The 20,170-nt window shown below is 38.8% G+C and overlaps 1 protein-coding gene across 1 annotated transcript; it reads left to right on the top strand.

Moving 5' to 3' along the window:
- The first annotated feature begins 1,057 nt into the window (after window positions 1-1,057).
- On the top strand, window positions 1,058-18,911 carry LOC124341946. The gene is made up of 7 exons (XM_046794909.1): window positions 1,058-2,036; window positions 12,439-12,860; window positions 14,560-14,710; window positions 15,145-15,204; window positions 16,470-16,517; window positions 16,614-16,868; window positions 18,461-18,911. Exons 1-7 carry the CDS (start codon window positions 1,901-1,903, stop codon window positions 18,607-18,609), a joined length of 1,221 nt encoding a protein of 406 aa, XP_046650865.1. The 5' UTR covers window positions 1,058-1,900; the 3' UTR covers window positions 18,610-18,911.
- Window positions 18,912-20,170: the final 1,259 nt, after the last annotated feature.

Here is a 20,170-nt window from a genome sequence, read left to right as displayed (position 1 = left end):
CGCTTTTTAAAACAATAATAAACTTGACTGCTAATGAACTCGTAATAATTGAGCAGACGTCGGCATGAATACACGCAGACGCAGCACAACATATACACAGACGCCGAGTCCCAAAAGCCACCCGCCAAGAACAAGAGACAAGAGAAAAGCTACAGACATCTCTATAAGATATTAAGGACCAGAGAAGATCACAAGGGGATCATTTAAGTGATACCAGCAGAGTCAAGTCAAGTGAAATGTTCATTGGAAACAAAATACACAGCGCGGCATGATGTGCGTGATGATGATTTCTCTTTTCGGAACGACGACTCTTTTGCGCCAACGTCGAGTTCAGATTACCTGCCATCACCGGTTCAATTTTCTGTTTTTTTATTATTCAACAATGGAGGGGGAGTTTTGAAGTGCTGCACACACTCGTGAGCTCACGAAAAATTCGCCAGCAACAAGAAAGAAAACGTAAATGGTAAAAATTGTCAAATTGAAAATTTGTCAAAAGAACGGCGCGCGTTAGCGAAGACTGGCCGGGAGCAGTGCCACTCGGACACGGTGAAATTACTTTCTCTTTGATAGTCGCGCACGTATGTACTTTTTCTTCAACTTCATCAAAGGTTCTTTCGCTTGAAATGCCAACGGAGTCACCCGCCAGTCAGCTTGAACTGACGCAGCAGCATATAGGTTGGGATATACATAGAGCGACGAGAGCTACATATGTCCGATCCTTTTGTATATATATCTAGAGTCTAGACGCTAAGATATACTAAATTTTCGTTGGCTGGATGTGTACCGTATCAGAAAGTGAATGCTTAAGCCCTTGTTGGTCGCGTCTCGCGTCCTCCAGAATGTTCGATGTCTGTGCTCCTCCTGAAAAGGGGGATATCCCTATATAATATCGGTAGTGGATTCCGCAGACTGAAAAAGTCAAGAAAAGAAAGGAGAGAGAAATAAAATGATTTGCAGGCCCCCGTTGGCTGTTGTTGGTGTTCAAAGGAGATGCAAAGAGAAACGAAGGCCAGGGCGCTTGCGCTTGAATCCCTTTCAGGAGCCGTTCGCAGTCGAAGCAGTCGGGTTGACTAACTCAGTTCTGATTGTGCTACTGGTCCCTTTGCAGCGAGCCAGGCCCTGCCATCACGGTTGGCTTCAGTTGACCCGTGTCCTCCACAAAAAACAAAAAATAACGCCGAACTATTAGATCAAACATCCAATAGACTGGTAAACCTTAAAGTGCTGCAGTACACGTACTATACACCGGAAATCTTTACGGTGGAGGAGAGAAATAAAATTTAAAAAAACAGTGAAATTGTGTGTCTCGATTACTCAATTTTTAGTGAAGGGAGAGGCGCGTGCGGAGAAATCAAGAACAACAGTGGGACAAAAAAAAAGCTTGAAAAAAAGGGTCCGATGCAAAATGGAATTGTCCGTCGACGGATGAGCGGTCGAATTCGATGACAATCGGTTTTTGACGGCCCTCGTCTACGTGTGTCTTCGTGTGTACAGCTCTGGCAAGTGGCAACCGATCAAACGCGGCATTATATTGCACCCTGGACAAAAATTGGACGTCTCCCGCAGCTGACTGACTGACTGCTGCGAGTAAGCCCATTGCGCTCAACATGTGACGGCTAGAAAAAGAAAAAAGGGAAAATAGATTGGCCGTTCAACGCACAAAGTACCTGCAGAGTTCTCTGGCTGACGCAATAAACATCAACGGTCACGTCGTCTATTACGTTCGACTGAGAAAGAAGACTGGACCGTTCCAAAGAATCTATACGAGTGCACTCGAGGTGTGGTTCTGCAAAAACCTCGAAACTTGAACGCTATATAGCGACATGCGAGTGTAATTTTCAAAATAAATCTATTTTCCAAAATATTTTTGAAGAACAAAAAAATTTGGAAGACGGAAACCATGTTGAAATCCAGTCAAAGTGAAGCATCGGAGTCGAGGCTCGGTTTCAAGAAAGTTCGATTCGTGACCATCACGTTCGCTTTCACCTGGATAACCCTCAGTATGGCACAAGGGAAGTCTTCGATCTCAGTCAAAGGTAAACCACTAAACCAGTTCCAGCACACACTATATGTTGTATATTATATAGATCTTTACATTTATTGCAACAAACTTTTTGCTTTTGAACCCCGAAGCTCAATGCGGATTAATATAATATATTATGCGCGCTATGCACGGTCTAATATTATCAGATTGAAATCGTAACTACGTACTCTACTATGCTGTCTAGGTATCGAACAATGTCCATTTTATGGCTGAACGCTGGTGACGGAGTATATTGTTACGCGCATCACCTACGTCTCAGTTAGTAGTATTCATTCCTTCGCTTCGACTCCAAAATATTTTTAAGAAAAAAGGAATGAATTCTCACAAGTTCAGTGAAACCGTATACAGTTGGCTTTTATATACAGGAAGTCATTCGCTGACGGTAAATGAAATATGGGTCACGCGTTCGCTTCAATCACACAGACGGGATGTATATTATACAGTTCCCTAACCTGTCAGTTCTTGATCGTTCTCTTTGCCCTCGTTCACCCGACTTCAATCACCATGAAAGGAGAAAAGGACTGTGATAATCGCCGTCGTCATTGCTATTTCCATAGCAACCAAGCCGTCTTATTAGCAATCATTTTAAATTTCTTTCCCAGATTGAAAAGAATTAAAAAGGGAAAAGGTAGTTTTCCAAAGAAATTCTTCCCAGACTTCAGATTTTCCACCATTTACTTGCACAAAGTTATATTCAACAGTACTACTTTCCTTCCATGACAGCGCACAGAGAACATAGTTGAGAAACATTGATCTATAAGGCCACCCCCGCGGGTTCTATGCTGGAGCAGAGTAGTACCAAAGTACCCCTTATATATATTTTTCAGAAATTGTATGTAGTATACCCATTTCTTAATACTTTCTGTCTGGATTAAGAATCATTCTAAATGGGTCGCTGGTCTTACGGAGGCCAGCTACTGTCCCATTTCGAGTTAATCTGAATTTACGAGAGAGTATTATTCATCAAATGTCAGACGCTCGCTACTTTGTTTGGGCATGGTTAAACTGATTAGATATACAGTGGAAAAGTTCCGAATTCATTCATCAACAAAATATCCAATGGCACATTTATATACACTAACCACACTGAACTCACCGAGTCTTATTTATTGCCACTATTCGTCATTTGCCATATCATTTACACTCTTGCGCCTCTTTTTTTAAAAAGAATATTGCAATGCAATTTCATGCATATTTACTTGTAGTTTTTATTCGTTCCCTGTCTCTGACCTGTTTAGATATAAAGGCAATCATTTCAGTTCATATCAAATACCGCACAGTCGACTATAATTATGACAACCCACAAATAATTACCAACAAATTAAGCTCTATAGATGCGGACTGACGGATCCATTCAAACTAATACTACAGCTACTACTCATATTTGATTCGACTCTAAACTTTAATGAAGATAAATAGACTGTCGTAGTTCGATGACGGAGCAAAATATAAACTGAAGCCTACGTGACGATAAGCGTTTGGCCAGACGTGAAGGTCTCGATTTTCTGGCAATAGTCCACGCAGCAGCCCAAACAAAACTATCGCCCCGCCGTGCATAAAGAATTGCAAGACAAGAAGAAGAGGAAGACGTGTTATGAAAACATGACGAGGCGGCAGCTAGCAGCCCAGTTTATATAGAATCTGCCGGGGGGCCTTGGAGGGAAGAAGAAGAAGGACGATGAGGGCCACGTATGTTATTTCGTCGACGCCGACAAGTTGACGGAGCTTGACAATCTTCGTCTCGGTGGTCGCCAACCCGATTGTGTGTGCCAACTGCCAAAAAGCTTCACAATATCGCAAGACACGTCAGAAATCTGACATTCAGCAGTTACTGTTACAAAGACTCTGCCTTTATATAACTTCAATGTAGATACGCAAGCCACTTTTTCATGTTGTTTAGTTGCTATACCCATTCCTGTAAATTCCCAACGGGTACACAAACAAGAAAGTGTCGATTTTTTGTGCGCTAAAGGAAGGTCAGTGACGACTTTATTTTCTTAGATGCAATATAAGAAGTTGCGATATTAAACTTTTATGCCAACAAAAAATGGCACGCGTCTTGAAGGAAGGTTCAGTCTGTATATTATGTCATCAGGCAGAAACAAAAATCTTGCATAAACATGCAAGCCTGTATCTCCTTATTATTTGTTCATCGTCGTTGCCACGAAAAAAAAGAAAATTAAGTTTCCCGAGATTAAATTCTTGTTCAAGCTAACAACGTCCCAGGAAAAATTCCAAAGAATGCGATTTCGATTCATTTTTAGCCCACGGACTTGTGAAACTATTGGAAACTAAGGAGGGCACCGAAATTCAGTCGGCACGCATCTTTCTCGAGTCTATATGTACGCTCGATGGTTTTCTATAGCTCTCTAATTGGATAGTAGAGACCATCTAGAATATGTGCAGTTCTCTCGAGATTCATCTGCTTAATTTTTAATTTTGAAACGGACAATTGTTAACTATACGGGAGCGTTCAATTGGCGATCTCTATGTTGGCTGCCTTATGTATATTGTCTGCTGGTGTTTCGTGGCGTGTTTCATTATTAATTAAAAACAGAGATTTTAACCGTTTTAATTTGAAAGCTAAAGATGGTGTACAGCACGCAATTTTGGGGTGCATACGTATATACTTTTATAGTACTACTTCAGCAACAGCGCAAAACTTTTGCTCTTGCTGCTGAAGATTGTATACTTCATTTATTTTGAGAGACTCATATTCACAATATTCTTTATTTTGGGTTTTGATGCTGTTGAAAATAAAGTTCTTTGGCAAGAATTTTTTTTACACAATGGAACTCTGATATATTGATGCTTTTTTAACTATCTCGTGAGCCTACCTTTCGAAAATTTTACACATATAGCAGGAGATATAACGATGGAGGAACTTTCTTGAATCAAAACGAAAAACGAGAACTCTGATCAAATCCTTTTTGTGTGGTTACATTTTGACTATCAACGATTCCACGATCAAAATTGACACATAACAATATCCATGGTCTGTAGTTTTTTTGGATTACGTAGGTTACGCGTCTTTCACTCGCGAGCAATCTTCTCTCGAATTGATTCATCGCAATTGCGAAAAGTTGGTTACCGCGTATCTCAGTTCTACCCCACTGTGTTATAGTACTTTTTTCCTGTCTGTAAGTAAGTGAGAGCCTCTAAGGACGTGGTATAATATATAATACCTATTATGGAGTAACTATAAAAAGAAGTTGTTTGCTGCTGCACCGTCGGAAGAGTGCTCCGTGTTCTTACGCCCCGGTGAAGCCGCTTTAGCGAGTGGTGAATAAAGAATGAAACCGCTAGCAACGATTACACCCCGCGGCTATCACTGTACATATATAGAAGCCAGACAGGCCCAGCGTGATATGCGCTAGTCGGCTGATAACGCTATGCACTATGCATCACATAAGAAGAGCGAAGGTAGAACCTGCAGACTTTTCAAGGAGAATGAAACATTCAAATAGTGTTCCTGTAGACAAAAACGCCATTGGGGCAGAGATAATTATCATTTATACTGCGCTGAATGAGCCTCTACTTCCAACCGAGTCTTTACCTTATTTGAAAAATATCTAATGTGCTGTAGTCTATATATATACGATCCGACTTACGTTTAAGGGTGTTGCCTTTCTCTTTTCCACTCACGCTAGTGAACACGTTGGAAATGTATATTTATTTTATTTGCTTTTATTTCTTTTTCGTGTTTCTTCGAAAGAAAGTTTCAATTTGCATCCGTGGATTACATTTTTATTAATTATAGCGACATCAAGTCTATTCACATGTCGTGATGTCTACCAATTTGAAATGGCTTTTGATCAATTTGACCGCAGCTGTTGATAAAATTCACTTGCACCGGTTTCATAGTTTTTGATCGGTCCGTAGCATAACATTTAATGAAGGATGAATGAGTATATAGGCCTACGTTTAGAATCGATTAGGTAACAGTTCCCCCTCCCCTAGTTGGTCCTGTTTTACCAAAAGGGGGGATTCATGGGCTCGCCTATTAGTTGCTGAACCATTTTGCCGCTGAAATAGTCTAAACGTTACCGTGCGCTATACAGGCACTGTCAGATTTCAACCCCGTTATAATAGAAAATCTATATCTATTAGACAAAGTCCGTAGTGGGAAGTTAATTTGTAATCAAAGTAATGTTAGATGCTGTTCAACTGGAAACTGATCAATAAATCGATTGGTGATTTTACGTGACAAAAAATGCAAATTGAACAACACAATTAGAAACTTATGTAATTAATAACAGATGTGTAGATTATAAAACTACATTTGACATCGACAATAAAAACATTAAACATTGGATATAACATCGTCATAAAATCGATACATAAAGCCTATATAAAGCCTACTAGTAAATTGTCTAGCGTTGCCGGGAATTGCTCCCACCTTTTTTAATCCCGAACTTTAACAAGTTTTTATATACGATTCCCCCGCTCCTTCAAACTTTAAAAACGTAACGGCAAAAGACTCACGACATTCTGAGCTCTTCCGGTTCGCTTTCCCCGGTCGGTGGCGCCATCACAAAATATTCCGCTGTTCTTTAATGACATCATAAGAAATAACACTATAGTCTCTTACCTATTCTCGAGAAATGAAAATGTTCTACATAAGCATCCAGGTCGATATCTCATCTCAGACTGTAAATGTTTAGACAACATGCAACTATAAATATTGAACTTTTCATAAAAGATAATAATGCGCGTCGCAGCAAATGTTACAAAACCTCCATTTCTGTGAGAGAGAAAGTATTTTCTATAATGCAGTTGGAATTTAACCGACCCATTTTAGCTTGTGATAGGATAGGTAGACCTATTTATTTAGCAAGTCCTGAGATGTTTTTGGCAGAGCTTAACCAGCAGTTGCAATATTCCATCAGATGTTTATAAACGATATCCCCGTCTTTTTCTTGACTGTTTTATCAATCGAAAGTATATTAAGGATAGGATATACCATCGGATAAATCTCGTGCTCGACGACAACTAGCCTATATGCTTTGATAATAAAATTGTAAGAGACGGCGTAATTTATCTGGTACCAAATTGTACCTCTGACAGAGAACGTCGACGGAAAAAGGGCTTTCATTTCATCGTGTCTGGTCGAATATATGACGCTGTTGCACTTTGGTACCTGCTATGCGGGGTATTACTGGTCTCCTTGATACCCTCAATATACGTATATACGTTTACATCCAAAAATCGATTGCTGACAATTTATGACTCCTTAGATGGTAGAAGCGACGACCAAGAGTACTTCAACTGCTGTCCACCGGACTATATATGATAAATTTCTGTGTTATGTCTTCGCTAACCCGTTTATCGTCTGTATATAGTCTGTTTGTCCTTCCGCCTCTTACTTCCTTTTCTTTCTCGCAGGTTATGTGAAATTCAATAATCCACTCGGCATTAGTAACATTTTATCCGCTGTATTCCTACACTGAATAGTAAATAATATTCCGTTATTTATGCCAGTTAGATTGTAGTAAGACGGTATATGAAGCACCAGCTGTATTTCCTTCAACAGTTCCACGTTAGACAATCAATCTATTCTTTTTATAACTCCCCCCTTTGCCGAGTATAAATTCTTGACGATGACAAATAGCCACGCAAGGTCCAGGCAGCTCCTCCTCTTGTTTCCCTCCACCCCCGGAGCCAAAGTACACGGGTGCACAAGTATTCGAGGCGATATATACAGTTTTTCGGGGCCATTTGCTCTTATATATATTCTCCTACGCAAACAAACCTTGTCTTCTTATTTCTCCGCCAGCGCACGGTTCCTTATTAGTTTATCTTCTTCTCCTTCGCTAGAGAGAAAGAAAAAAAAAAGAATAATATTCAAGAGCGAACGTCACCAGAAAGTGCAACAATGCACATATCTACAGTATATAAAGTATAGACGTATATGTATGTGTGCAGTCTGTACGGTGACTGAAAGGCGCAAGGAAAGGCATCAATATTCATCGATGTCCAATAGAAAAAAAGATTCATCACGACATGGACGACGAACCGGTGATCCATCAACTCGGCCATCTGTGTGTACACGTAAAATGTATGCGGTGTGATAGAGTTCTACCCCCGTGAGTCGTGGAATAAAAAAGGGCCCACAAAAAAGGGGGAGGGACTAAATCATCCAATTCCAGCAGAGGACTAAATCCCCTCTTTTGAGCTGGATATAAAAGCGCGCTAAATCGCAAATTCGAAGGCTACATTTGAATCAGCACATCTCTTTAATTATTTGGACACGGCGACACTCTCATCAGCATGGCGGTTGAGCGCTTTCAGGTACATGAGTCCAATTTGGTTGAACGAGATTAATTTGGGATTTCATCGTCAGTCGAGTTGTTAAAAGGAAGCAGCAATAATCTACATCAACTTTTGATTGTCGGAAAGTTGTTCCACATAACAATTTGGGGGACCAAATGGGGCATTAGTTTACAGTATAGGGAGACGAGAAATCCGCTACACATATTTTTATGTAGGCTTACACAATCTATTTATACAAATATCTTGACAAATATACTACAGATGCGGATCTGTTTTTATACTTTTTGGATCAGAAGTATCTATCCGACAATCTATATTGAATCGGATGTGTTTGATATTGAACTATTAAACAATAAGCTGTATTTCCGCTGGTGCTTTGCGCATAGTTTCGATATCGAAACTTTTCTTGTTCGCTACTTCAACACGCTTCAACATATATATATAACCAAGAAAATAAGTTTGGACTCATTCGCCGTTTGCGAGAAATACCGGAGAAATTCGGGGAAAATTGACTTTGCATGGTTCTTTTTCCCGAAGCGTAATGTCAATTCACGAACCATGGATACAATGTCCGATTCAGTTGTAAATTCAGCTGTATCCAACCAGCAACCAAATATCAACGGTGTAATTGAGTACGCGGTCTCCGGCTCTCCGCTATGAACCTATTTGATCAATCGATATCTGTTTCGTTGGGAGCAATATCGTCACCTCAAATAAGCCTCAAGTATTACATATGGGTCAAGATCTATAGCTTAAAGTCTTTCATATCCTATTTTATAGTATGTTGCATGTTCAGGCAAATTGAGAAAAAAAAGGTAATTAGTCTAGGCCTAGTCAAGGGATGCTAACAAAATAGCCTAGTAAAAACAACGGTAAATAGAAAAAGAAAAACGCTGCGTTCGCTCAAGATATAGGCCTAATGGACGCCCGCTCGTCTTTGATTAAAGTCGAGTGAATAACGCGCCCTCGCACTGACAACATCAATTAATCATTCGAGATTCAAACATTTTGAGAATTCCACTTCGTTTCGATTGATTCAAGACTCAACAGGATCTCACGAAAAATATCAGAAAACACCTCGATTAAAAAATGGGAAAAAATATTAGATCTATTATAGCGAAGGCCGGAAAAATACAAAAAAACTATCTATGTTTTCACGTTTTTCTCGTATGATTAAATTCCTGTGTTTGTTATTCCAGAAAATGCCTGCATGATCCATTTTTCTCAATCATTTTTTCTAAAGAATATTCTGAATTTTTTTTTCTCATCTCGAACAGAATAATATCTGCACTATATTTTAAAGTTAAAGTAGAACCTTGGCAGGACACGCTAAGTTTACGATTTCAAACTATACGTTACGTAATATACTTAGTACATTACTAAAACTATCAAGGTGTTACTGCACGATTATAGAACATCACAGAATATCTTCGTTCATTTAGACCGCAAATTTCGCCAAATCTTCTGAAATATCCTTGACGCGAAGGCTCCATCCATTTTTTGGCAAATTAAAATTGGAAGCACGTACAGACGTAGGGTCTTTACAATCAATGCTGTTTTCTGAAGAAAAATAAAATGCGCCATGAAATTTTGATCACAATCGAAGCTTGCCGTTCCTTTATTTCGTTTAATATAAAATCAATTTGGTCTGGAGAATGATTCGGAGTGGGTGTCGAAACCTCACAAAGCCTTTACTTTAGGACGCAGACGGAATAAATGTCCCATTTATCACGATACAAATTTTAAACCGAGAAGGCTTTTAGTTGAAAGGACTTTGGCATTTGCATTCATTTATGTGTTTGCGTCACTGACTCTCACCGCCTTGCAGATTAGCAGTCGGATTAATACAATCCTGGACTACTTGTTAAAATACTGTGGGTGTGTGTTGGGGTTGAATCATAAGGAGATATTTTGAAAATGTAATAAACACGAAATGTATAATATAATGAACTTTATGCTTATTTGTAAAAAGAAAAAGAAAAATGAAAGAATAAAAAGGACTCAATAAATCAGTGGTGGGGTGAATGAGGAATAGTGCCATAACACGACTGCTGTGACAAACTAGCGTAGGCACCAGTGTATAATTATGCCTGTGACGGGAATTGAGTGGTTCATTTCGTCTTGACAAGGAAAATTCACGCAACACGAGACAATCCGTTACAAATGACATCTGTGCTCTATTTTCAAGAAGCAGGGTATCAAGCAGAATAAGGAGTAGACTAGTTAGATGTTTGAATAGAATAATTAAGAACTTTCTGGTTCTCTTTCACGTTCCACATTCATATAATTTATTTATATGGGATTTTCTTACATCTCCAGTATAAAAGCTTTGACATTTCAACGAGTTCGTTCTAGGTGTGTGTCGGACTGTCGCCATCAACCGGCTATACCTGACCACTCGAAGAAATACGTATTATATATGGTGCGCAAAACTATCCTAACACTTGCGGTGAGCACCGACGGTGAGAACCGATATAAATTGCCGTGTTGTGTTTTGCGATGATATTATAAACCTGCCAACAGACTCCCACAATCTTTGGTAGAGTAACGGAAATCGTTACCGTGTGCCGACCAAACACCCACGCAGACGATGTATTGGTCAAGCGTGACAGAAGATAAGTTATGGCAAAGTTAAAATGTCAAGCTCCAAGTTTGGACATTTCTCAAGCAATATTTTTTACTCTTTTTTTTACTGTTGCTAGGCATTTATAGTCATGTCAATTGCAAGGCATTGCTTTCCCACTTGTCTTGTTTAGTAGAACACCGTATATAGTGTTATGAGACAAGACTCGCAGATAAATTGTTAAAATGACATCAGCACCTTTCTGGTTATAATGAAAGATTGAATTTCACAGGGTAACACTAAGTGCATCACACCTGATTCGACACGCCGTCCACGTGAGAAGTGAGTGATGAACAGGCGTAGGAGCTGGTGTTATATAGATTTCTTGAAGAAAAACACTTTGCGTCCTTGGCCTGTTTTAAAAAACTATACTCTTTCGTGGTTCAATATTCAAGCTATGTACACGCCTTGTTGCGCAGTTCTTTGAAGTAACATAACATTTTGTTTAGTTCCAATATAGCTACTAGCTGTACAATGTGCAATGCTTCTACTTAGCTCTGTGCTGGTGTAACAATAGGAAATAATAAGAGAAATACAGATTTGTTGCGTCATTTCATACAAAAACAAAAGCATACCTAAACTTAAAAAAATATAAGAGCTGCAACTAATTTCTTATTATTTCGTCGATGAATATAATGGGACAATGACAAAAAACTTTATTGATCGTCGACAGTCTCAGTATAAAGCTGTGTTAATATTAGTATTTTATCGGTTTGTAGTTAAGACAGTAGATATTATAGGCTAATCGACTATCATACGAATATTGTAGATCTGAATTCTGAAGGCTGTAATATAATTTTGGCATTTTTATGTCTGACGGCTAGTAAATACGTAATTCACGGAATGAATTACTCTTCTGATCTTCTTCATAATTTGATAAAAAATATTTTACTATTGGCTGGCTCTTATGGGAATTTTCGGCTAGAATGCTAGAGGCGTAAGTATTTAATCAGTTTAGAGCCTTTGTGTTTCTCGAGCACTGCAAGGGCGGCTCCCAGACCCAGAATGGGTCGACCGACTAATACGTATAATAATACGTACTAAACAAGCGCTTTAACAGTTCGACACTAAAAGCGGGAAATTCGGTTCATCTTTTACGTTCAAACTGTGCATAAATAAATTTGCATGCCAAACCGTCCTACGTTCCAGATAACCTTCTCAGATATTTTTGGGCTATACTTTATATATACAAGAGCCCTTTTGCTTTGTATTTTCGAGTATTAACAACAGTATTACAATATAAAGCAAGATCAGATCGACCCGTCGGAAACGTTACTACCCAGCGTATAGGTACAGCGTTACTATACTATAACTGCGTTTGACAGATGGCGTGGTGAAGGTTGTGCTTCATAACCAAACCAGTCGATCCGGATGATCGGGCTGGCTCTTGCAAAGAGGGACATTGAGCATTGAGAGTTGTTTCTACTTTATACACATCGAGATTTGTTGCTGGATTATTTTCTACTTTGTATTGATCTGCGTGTATATTTTTGTTTAGTTCCCGTGACTGCTGGGATCTGGCGGGGTGATGATGGATTGAATCCCGACGGCAGTTCGCCAGCCGCCCAGCAGCAGCAGCAGCAGCAGCAGCAGCCATGGTCATCGGCTAATGCGATGCAGCTCCCGACACAACTACCCGGACCAATGCTGCAGAGTGAATGGAACGTTGACAGCAGCGTGCAGACTGTCAAACGGATGAAGCGGCGCCACGAGCCACGAATCGTAGATCTTCCTTTGCTGGCCGCCGGAAAGGTTGCGGCGGAGGTCAGCGGAGTTGACCCTATCGCCCAAGTCGTTCCCTCATCTTCACTGGCCATCAGCAAACCTTATTTCGAAGCCACTTGGCCGACCAACGTCTCTGTCGTTCTCGGACAGCCGGCCGTACTCAAGTGTCGCACGAGGCTCCTCGGTGATCGAATGGTATTTTCCCTCCTTTGAGATTTTTGTTGTTCTGTCACAATCAGAATGTTATTAGCCAGCACTCAAAGACTCCAGCACGTTCTTGTATAGCCTAACTATATTCAGCTCAAAGGGCGGAAATAAGTGCACAAGATCCTTCGTAGGGAAATGCCAAAACTTGGCATCGAGTGAAACGAAAATTTAGGTTTATCAAATTTTATTTTAATAATTGAAGGAATATAATAGATGATTTGCGCAGCTTGCCAAATCCATTGGAATTTTCTGCACTATACGCAAGCTGTATTAGATCCCTAGCTGTGGGTAACGTGCTGCATACTGTAGCTTAACTGTAACAGTAATTCTGAGCTCTAGACTAAGTACTTTCGTTGCACAAACGAGTGTTCAGTCTAGTCCAAACCGGTCTAAAGCATTTGGAAAAGCAGCTCCATCCAAAATCCCCATTGGGGGGCTCTTTGCAGTTGTTGTGTTGCTTCAAACTGATGCGTAGATTAGTGTGCAAAATCGCCCACAGTGCCGCCGTGTGTTCGTCGTAATTCGTTTCGCGATTTGATCCATGTGCTACATAGGACTATACGCAAGTCTTGATAATAAATCACCAACTATTTGATCCCTTGCCACGATCTATTTCCTTTTACCTCAAATACGTCCAATCGTTTCTCCGATCCTCCTTCCTACCCTTTTTTGTTCCTCCGAACGAAGCAAAAAGAAAAAAGCAAAGAGAAAAAAAGAAAAGAAAAGAATAAAAAGAGCCCGGCCTTTTTGCTGCGATCCGTTGGAGCGACAACGTTGGACGTCTCTAGATATTTGTAAATAAAAACTGAACAAGAAAAGGGAGGCGGAGCGGTAAGTTTGTTGACAATGTCTAGGCTCCGATCCGACTGCTGCCTTTTTTTATAATGGCGGGGGGTTTTGACGTTTGAGTTCTTGATCTCTTAAAGTACAAGGAAGCGAAGAAGGACAAAAGAGACAAAGATATTGATTGGACCACTTTTTAGAGGTCTCTCAGACTCTAAGAAGCAACGCAATGAAGTAAGGATAAAGCGGCCGATCTAAATTCTATACCCAACACTGCATGCGCCGTACACACAGAGACTAGCCTCAGAGAGAGAGAAAGAGGCGAGTGTAAAATCTCCAGAGTGCTACGGTGTGCTTCTTATCTTCCACCACCCCCGTCGTTTCTTTCCCTTTTTTAGGGCATTAGATTCTCTTGAACTTGCGGGACACACAAAACAGGGCGTGATTGAGTCAATAGTGCTGAGAAGAAGAAAGACACAAAAAAGATTCAAAAAGAACAAGGAGCGAATATTTGAAACAGGATCTCTCAATGGATCCAGTCTGAATGAGCTGTGTCTGATGGAAAAATCTAATTAGTTCGATTTTTTACTTTCGTTGGCGGAAGAAAGAAATGGCTTTGGCGACGGTAGTTGAAGTTGACAGCAATATTATGCAACCTATAAACAGCAGAGTATATGGGCACGATGAACCGAATACTCCTTTTAGCGAAATGAATAAATCTATTCATCTTTTTTTGCATACTACTACAAAATCTGTCCTCAGCTATTATGGTTTCGCTCACTGCTGAATATAGCTCTTTCACCTTCAATGCACATGCCCATGTAATACTGACACAATAAGGCTCTTTTGGTGACCACACGGTAACCATAGTTTCTCATTGTGCTTTTGAAATGAACGTGTTCAGTTGTCATGGATCCGCCAGAGAGATCTCCACGTTTTGACGTCGGCGTTGGTCAGCTACACAAGTGACGGCCGCTTCAGCGTTCACCATCAGCCAACTAGTGATGATTGGGAGCTCAGAATCTCGACAGTTCAAGCTCGCGACGCCGGGTTCTGTAAGTATTTTTCAATTATATGATTGTCAGTTTATGCTCTTCTTCATCACGAATATATCTCGCGTTGCACATGCTGAGCTGAGTGCTTTTATTTCAAGATTATAGAAGAGTATAAGAGTATACTTAGAGATCAATCAGTTCCATCGAACGTTGATTGCAATATAAATAAAAACAATAATGAAAAAATATCTTGAATTTTTAAAGAAGCGTAAAAGTTTTTAAGCTTTTTTAAGCTTTTATTTCAAGATTATATATAGAAGAGTAGAGTACAGATCAATCAGTACCATCGAACGATGATTACAACATAAATAAAACAATAAAGTAAAAATATCTTGAATTTTTAAAGAAGCGTTAAAGTTTCAAGGAGAAGCATTCTTTTATTTAGTTGTGTCACTTTACGTTTTATATTGCAACTTTCTCTGTTTTTAATCCAGACGAGTGTCAAGTCAACACAGAACCCAAAATCAACTGGCCGGTTCATCTACAAGTTCATAGTAAGTATATGATAGCATAATATAGCCTATTCGGATGTCAAAATGTTTCAACTGTATCTGTGGTACGAAAGAAAATATTTGTTTGAATGAGTCACATTCCAAATTGAACCTAATTTATAGTAACCAGAATTGTCGTGTAATAGCTGCAGTTTACCCTAAGAAGTTCTTAGGGTAAACTAGGTGTAGCGTGATTTTTTCCTATTTTTCTTCAATCACATTGATGAGATGGAGCTTTATCACGATGCCAAAGTTCGTAGTACACTCGCGGGTTTTACGGAATGGGGCTATCTACTTTGGCTGCTTGTCAAAGTTATCGTTGATAGGCCTATATATTACATAGCAACAGTGGCAAAGATGCGAAAAGCAATTAAAAAGAGAGCTTCGTTAGTCTTGCGATGAATTTCCTTGCCGTCTTAGGTGACTATTCCAATTTTAATTCTATACTATTTATTCTAATGTCTTCTTATTTGATTTCAAATCAAGAAAATAAAATAATTCTGTATTTATTTATTTTTTTTTTAAATTTTTTATTAAGCAATATGTTGTAATGTTCAATGGTCAATAAAAATATGACGTAATCGATTATTACTATAGATATTTGTTTGAACGATATATTTTGAATTATAGTTTCAAGTTTCTTTAAAAAAAAATTAAATTTGTTAGATAAGCATTACACATATTGAGAAGGGGATTTCTTTACTTTGTTGGTGACTGGCAACAGAAAGCTGTTTTGGTCGTTTGACCTTTTTAAAAAAATCACTTGCAATGACGTTACAATAACATCCACCACAGAGTGCTTCTTTTATAGTCTAAAAAAATACGGATTTAGTTATTTTTCGGAATTGTTAGTTATCCTTCACGACACACGCAAAACATTCAATAGAAACCGAGAAAAAGAATCTTGTATAAAGAAAGAAAATCAATACAGAAGCAACATCTGATTATGCTCTTGAGGGGAAATGGACGTACCAGTTGAGCCGCATGACACAAAATATTTAAAAAACCATGGCCTTTACGTTCTATTTGCCTGCGCTAGCCTCTGCACTACATGCTGTAACATTTTTTATTGATAATAACTTTAAATTCCATTCTCCGGTAAGGGGTTTTCATATATACTTACCCTTTTGCCCTTAACCGCCTTTAGCTATGTGCATAACCGTAAATATTTAAAAATATTCCTCTTCTTCTTAATACACTAAAATAATAATAGCTTGCTATCAAACCAATACATCTTTTAAAAGCATGTTCTCTTTTGTATTTCATAGCCGGGCAGGCACAAATAGCTGGCCCGTCCGAGGTGCACGTTCGGCAAGGTAACCATTTGTTTATTTCATTTTAAATATACATGAAGAACTAAAAGAGTAAAGTTTCTTTTTTTCGATTTTCTTTTTTCTTATTTAAAATTGAAGGCAGTACATTATCGCTGACTTGTTCGCTGCGGGGAACCATCATTGGGCAAGATTCTAACCTCTCTTGGTATCACGACGACCAACCGGTGTTACTCGAAACGGCTCGAAACTCACTTTCTCTGGCGACTGAACGAAGTGAACATTTCATTTCGTCCCGATTTCTATTGCCTCGCGCCTCAGCTGTCGATGGTGGAAATTACACTTGCCGTCCCTCCGAAGCTTTGCCTGTTTCTGTCCTCGTCCACGTCCTGAGCGGTAAGATTTTAAATTTTATCAACTGAGATCGTGAATATGCAAATATATTCAATGTCGCAATTAAATAGTAATTTGTAATATTCATGACATTTTGACATAATTTTGTAAATGAAAGAAAATTGGACCCCAATTGGAACTATGGTGTTTTGCAATCTCAAAAAAAAAACGATAATTTTGAGAAAGACCGTCGACATGTCTTTGTAATATGCTATCTATCGATTATAGTACGCCCACGCCGACCCATCAACTCAGAAGTGCAGCTACCTTGTACTTCCATATTGAGTTCAAACGACATTTCTCAGTCAAGAGGCACACAGCAAAAAAAAAATACTCCATTCAATCTCAAAACAGTTCTACTTTTGCTGGGGGCCAATTTTGAATTGTGTGTAGTTGCAAGCATTTTGGCTTCGACCGAGTCCCTGTTATTGAGATTTACAAGCTTTTTTTTTCTTTTTCTCTTTTACAAAAGACTGCGTGACATCGCAGCAAACGCATCCCAAATGTGAAAGTTGCCAATAGTTAGTCTGCAGGGAACTACTATAGTCAATCGAAGTGGGAACGACAAAGAATTGGGCAAAGAAAAGCACAAACATGGCACGGCGGATCAATACAAAAAAGAAGTAATTTCGGTCTCCCATGTGTGTGCTACTTCATGCATGGTTCTACAGGCTAATTTAGGGTGTTGTTGAATGCTGAAAATGAATTCCCCAAGATTGCTTAAGTGCACTCGCTCCGGTGCATCCGCCGATGCGTCAGGCACGGTCCCATTTCTGGGAAAGGAAAACTACCCGTAATATATTATTCTTATTTTGTGAAATGGAATTACGGATTCCGGAGTCAAACAAAAAAGCTCTTGTTTTGTGTTTTTTCTTCGGGTGTCGTTTACCTGCGGATTTTTAAGTTAATGATGTCCTATAGTTTAAAATTTATGATTTCATAATAATATTAACCTTTTTCCTCTTTTTCCTTTTTTTTGTTATGTCTATGTTTTAAAATAAAGGATAGGAGACGACCATTATTTTTGGTCACTGCTCTTTCTGGGACATAAAAATCCTGATAGCTACACCATTTTACGACCCGACACTCTTACTTTTCCTGAATTCCCCCCCCCTCCACCCTCCTTTGTGTGTTTTAGTCCGACCGGCCCAGTAATCGAGAGATGTATCCTAGCTCCCGAATTTACATGTGTAGAAAATCGATCAGAACTGAGAAATTCATGTCTACGCTGTCTATGGAAAAAATATTTGCGTAATCTCATTTTTCGGCATTCAAGAACGAGAATATATAGACATTCATAAAATGTAGAAGGCGAGGGGGCTATAAAGCACAATAAATAAAATGCAACTGAAATTTAATTATGTATCTCCCGGTATTTTGTTTTTGTCGTGCAAGCGTTTAACATTTCTGTCTTTTGAAACAAGAGCAAATATATACTTACTACATATAAACTAATATAGCGTAACGTATTTAGAAATTTCTCCCAACTTGCTGAACAACACTCTGATTAAATAAAGAGTACCGTACCTAGACAATGTACAAAATGTTGACGACGAGTTCTTTTTTCTCTTTCTTTTTTAAAATAACATTTACAGGAGAACATCCAGCGGCAATGCAACACGGCAACCGCAGCGGTGGAGGTGGTTCCTGCTTACCCAACACGGTGCAGGTCATGTCCATATTATGTCTAACTTATTGGACACTACACTGGCTCGGCAGCATCCAATTTCTCATGACAAGATGATCGGCCCATTACACAGCACCTCACCTCTACCTTTAATTGATTCTGGATGTGTATAGAGCGTCCTAATATAAAAAGAATGGATCACAAAACAAAACATATTACATCTATAATCTTTTGTCTTAGTGTCGTTTTCTTTTTCTATGCTGTTATTTTAAAGGCAGATATTCAAATTTATTATGATTGATCGAATGCGAAAATATTGCTGGAGTGAATGTTCTTGTGTTTTTCAAGAGTTTTTTTGTTCTTAACTAAACAAATTTCCGACTCAAATGCGTAATACACACAAGTGGTGTATTTATCAAGAGCTGTTTGTGTTGATCGACTTACATGAGAGTATATATCAATTACCATAATAAGTGTTACACGTAAAGGTGCTAAAATTTGACCATAAAATCAGCATTACTTCCATTCGTACGAAATTTCAGGTAGGCCAACTTATTGTTCCGTATAGGATTCTTAAAATTTTTTTTTCTCTTTAGTTTCGATTTATATATTTGAGAAAAATCCAACAAATGAAGTTTAGGTCCTTTCCCCTCTCGTATGATTCATATTTATTGTCAGCCTTAGCTTTCTCGATCGGCAAACGTAAAGTTGGTGGTGATGATGGTGATGATACTACGTGACGGGCAAAGTAAAATTTATTTGACAGCTGATCGTCCAGTCTTTAAATAAAACTCGGATAAACCGGTATAAACTAAAAATCGAGAATTGTATTGATCAAAATGTGTGGGTTGCTAGAGTCTTCTTCAATTTGAATTATAATTTTAATTTGCCGTTGCCCGCCTACTGGTATTTTTCGACGGGGACAAAATTTGCTAGTGCACAAATTGTGAGCGTCTGTCCTATTCAACTCAACCAAAAGCCGTAAGTGAGATTCATTAATTGCCCTGACAGCAGCAGCAAACCACAACAAGCTCCGTCAAATGACTGCCCCCAAATTCCCTAGGAAACTGCAAAAGTTATTCCTTTGGTTACGAGTGATTGTTAATTGGTGTGGAGCAAACAGAAAATGACGCATAAATTCTCCAAATACATAATGTTCAGGTTTCTTTACGATATTAATAGTTTTTTTTTTTAATTAATGACGAGACGGTCGTTTTACTATGCAATACTTGATGCACCCACACATCTAAAAAATACTGATGACATATATACGTCTCATTAATGCTATAAATACCAGATTTAAAGTTTCCGAGTATTTGTAGGTTTTATCATCAAATTTGTATTTGCGATCTATTAGTCGTCAACTTCTATTGATCGTGCTGTTTCTCTCATTCGTTTGATCGTTCACTCATTCAAATATTTAAGTTACATTATGTAACTATCTGAATTTACGTTCTGACTAAAGATTGATTAACTATGCAATCGTCATTATCTGGCAATTCGTTGAGGATCTATTCATCTATAATAATTAGATTGACAAAATGAGTTGAAGTATTTGTTTTGTATGAAATTTTGTTGTTTGTTTTCTAAAGATGCGTGCCCGATCGATTTCAGGCTTGGTTCCATTTTTTCACGTGCATCGTAATGTTATGTAACTACTAGCTTACGTCTCCAACAT

This window comes from Daphnia pulicaria, chromosome 6 (genome assembly GCF_021234035.1).
Source record: "Daphnia pulicaria isolate SC F1-1A chromosome 6, SC_F0-13Bv2, whole genome shotgun sequence".
NCBI lineage: Eukaryota > Metazoa > Arthropoda > Branchiopoda > Diplostraca > Daphniidae > Daphnia > Daphnia pulicaria.
Note: the sequence above shows the minus strand (reverse complement) of the source record. Positions and strands in the feature narration are given on the sequence as shown.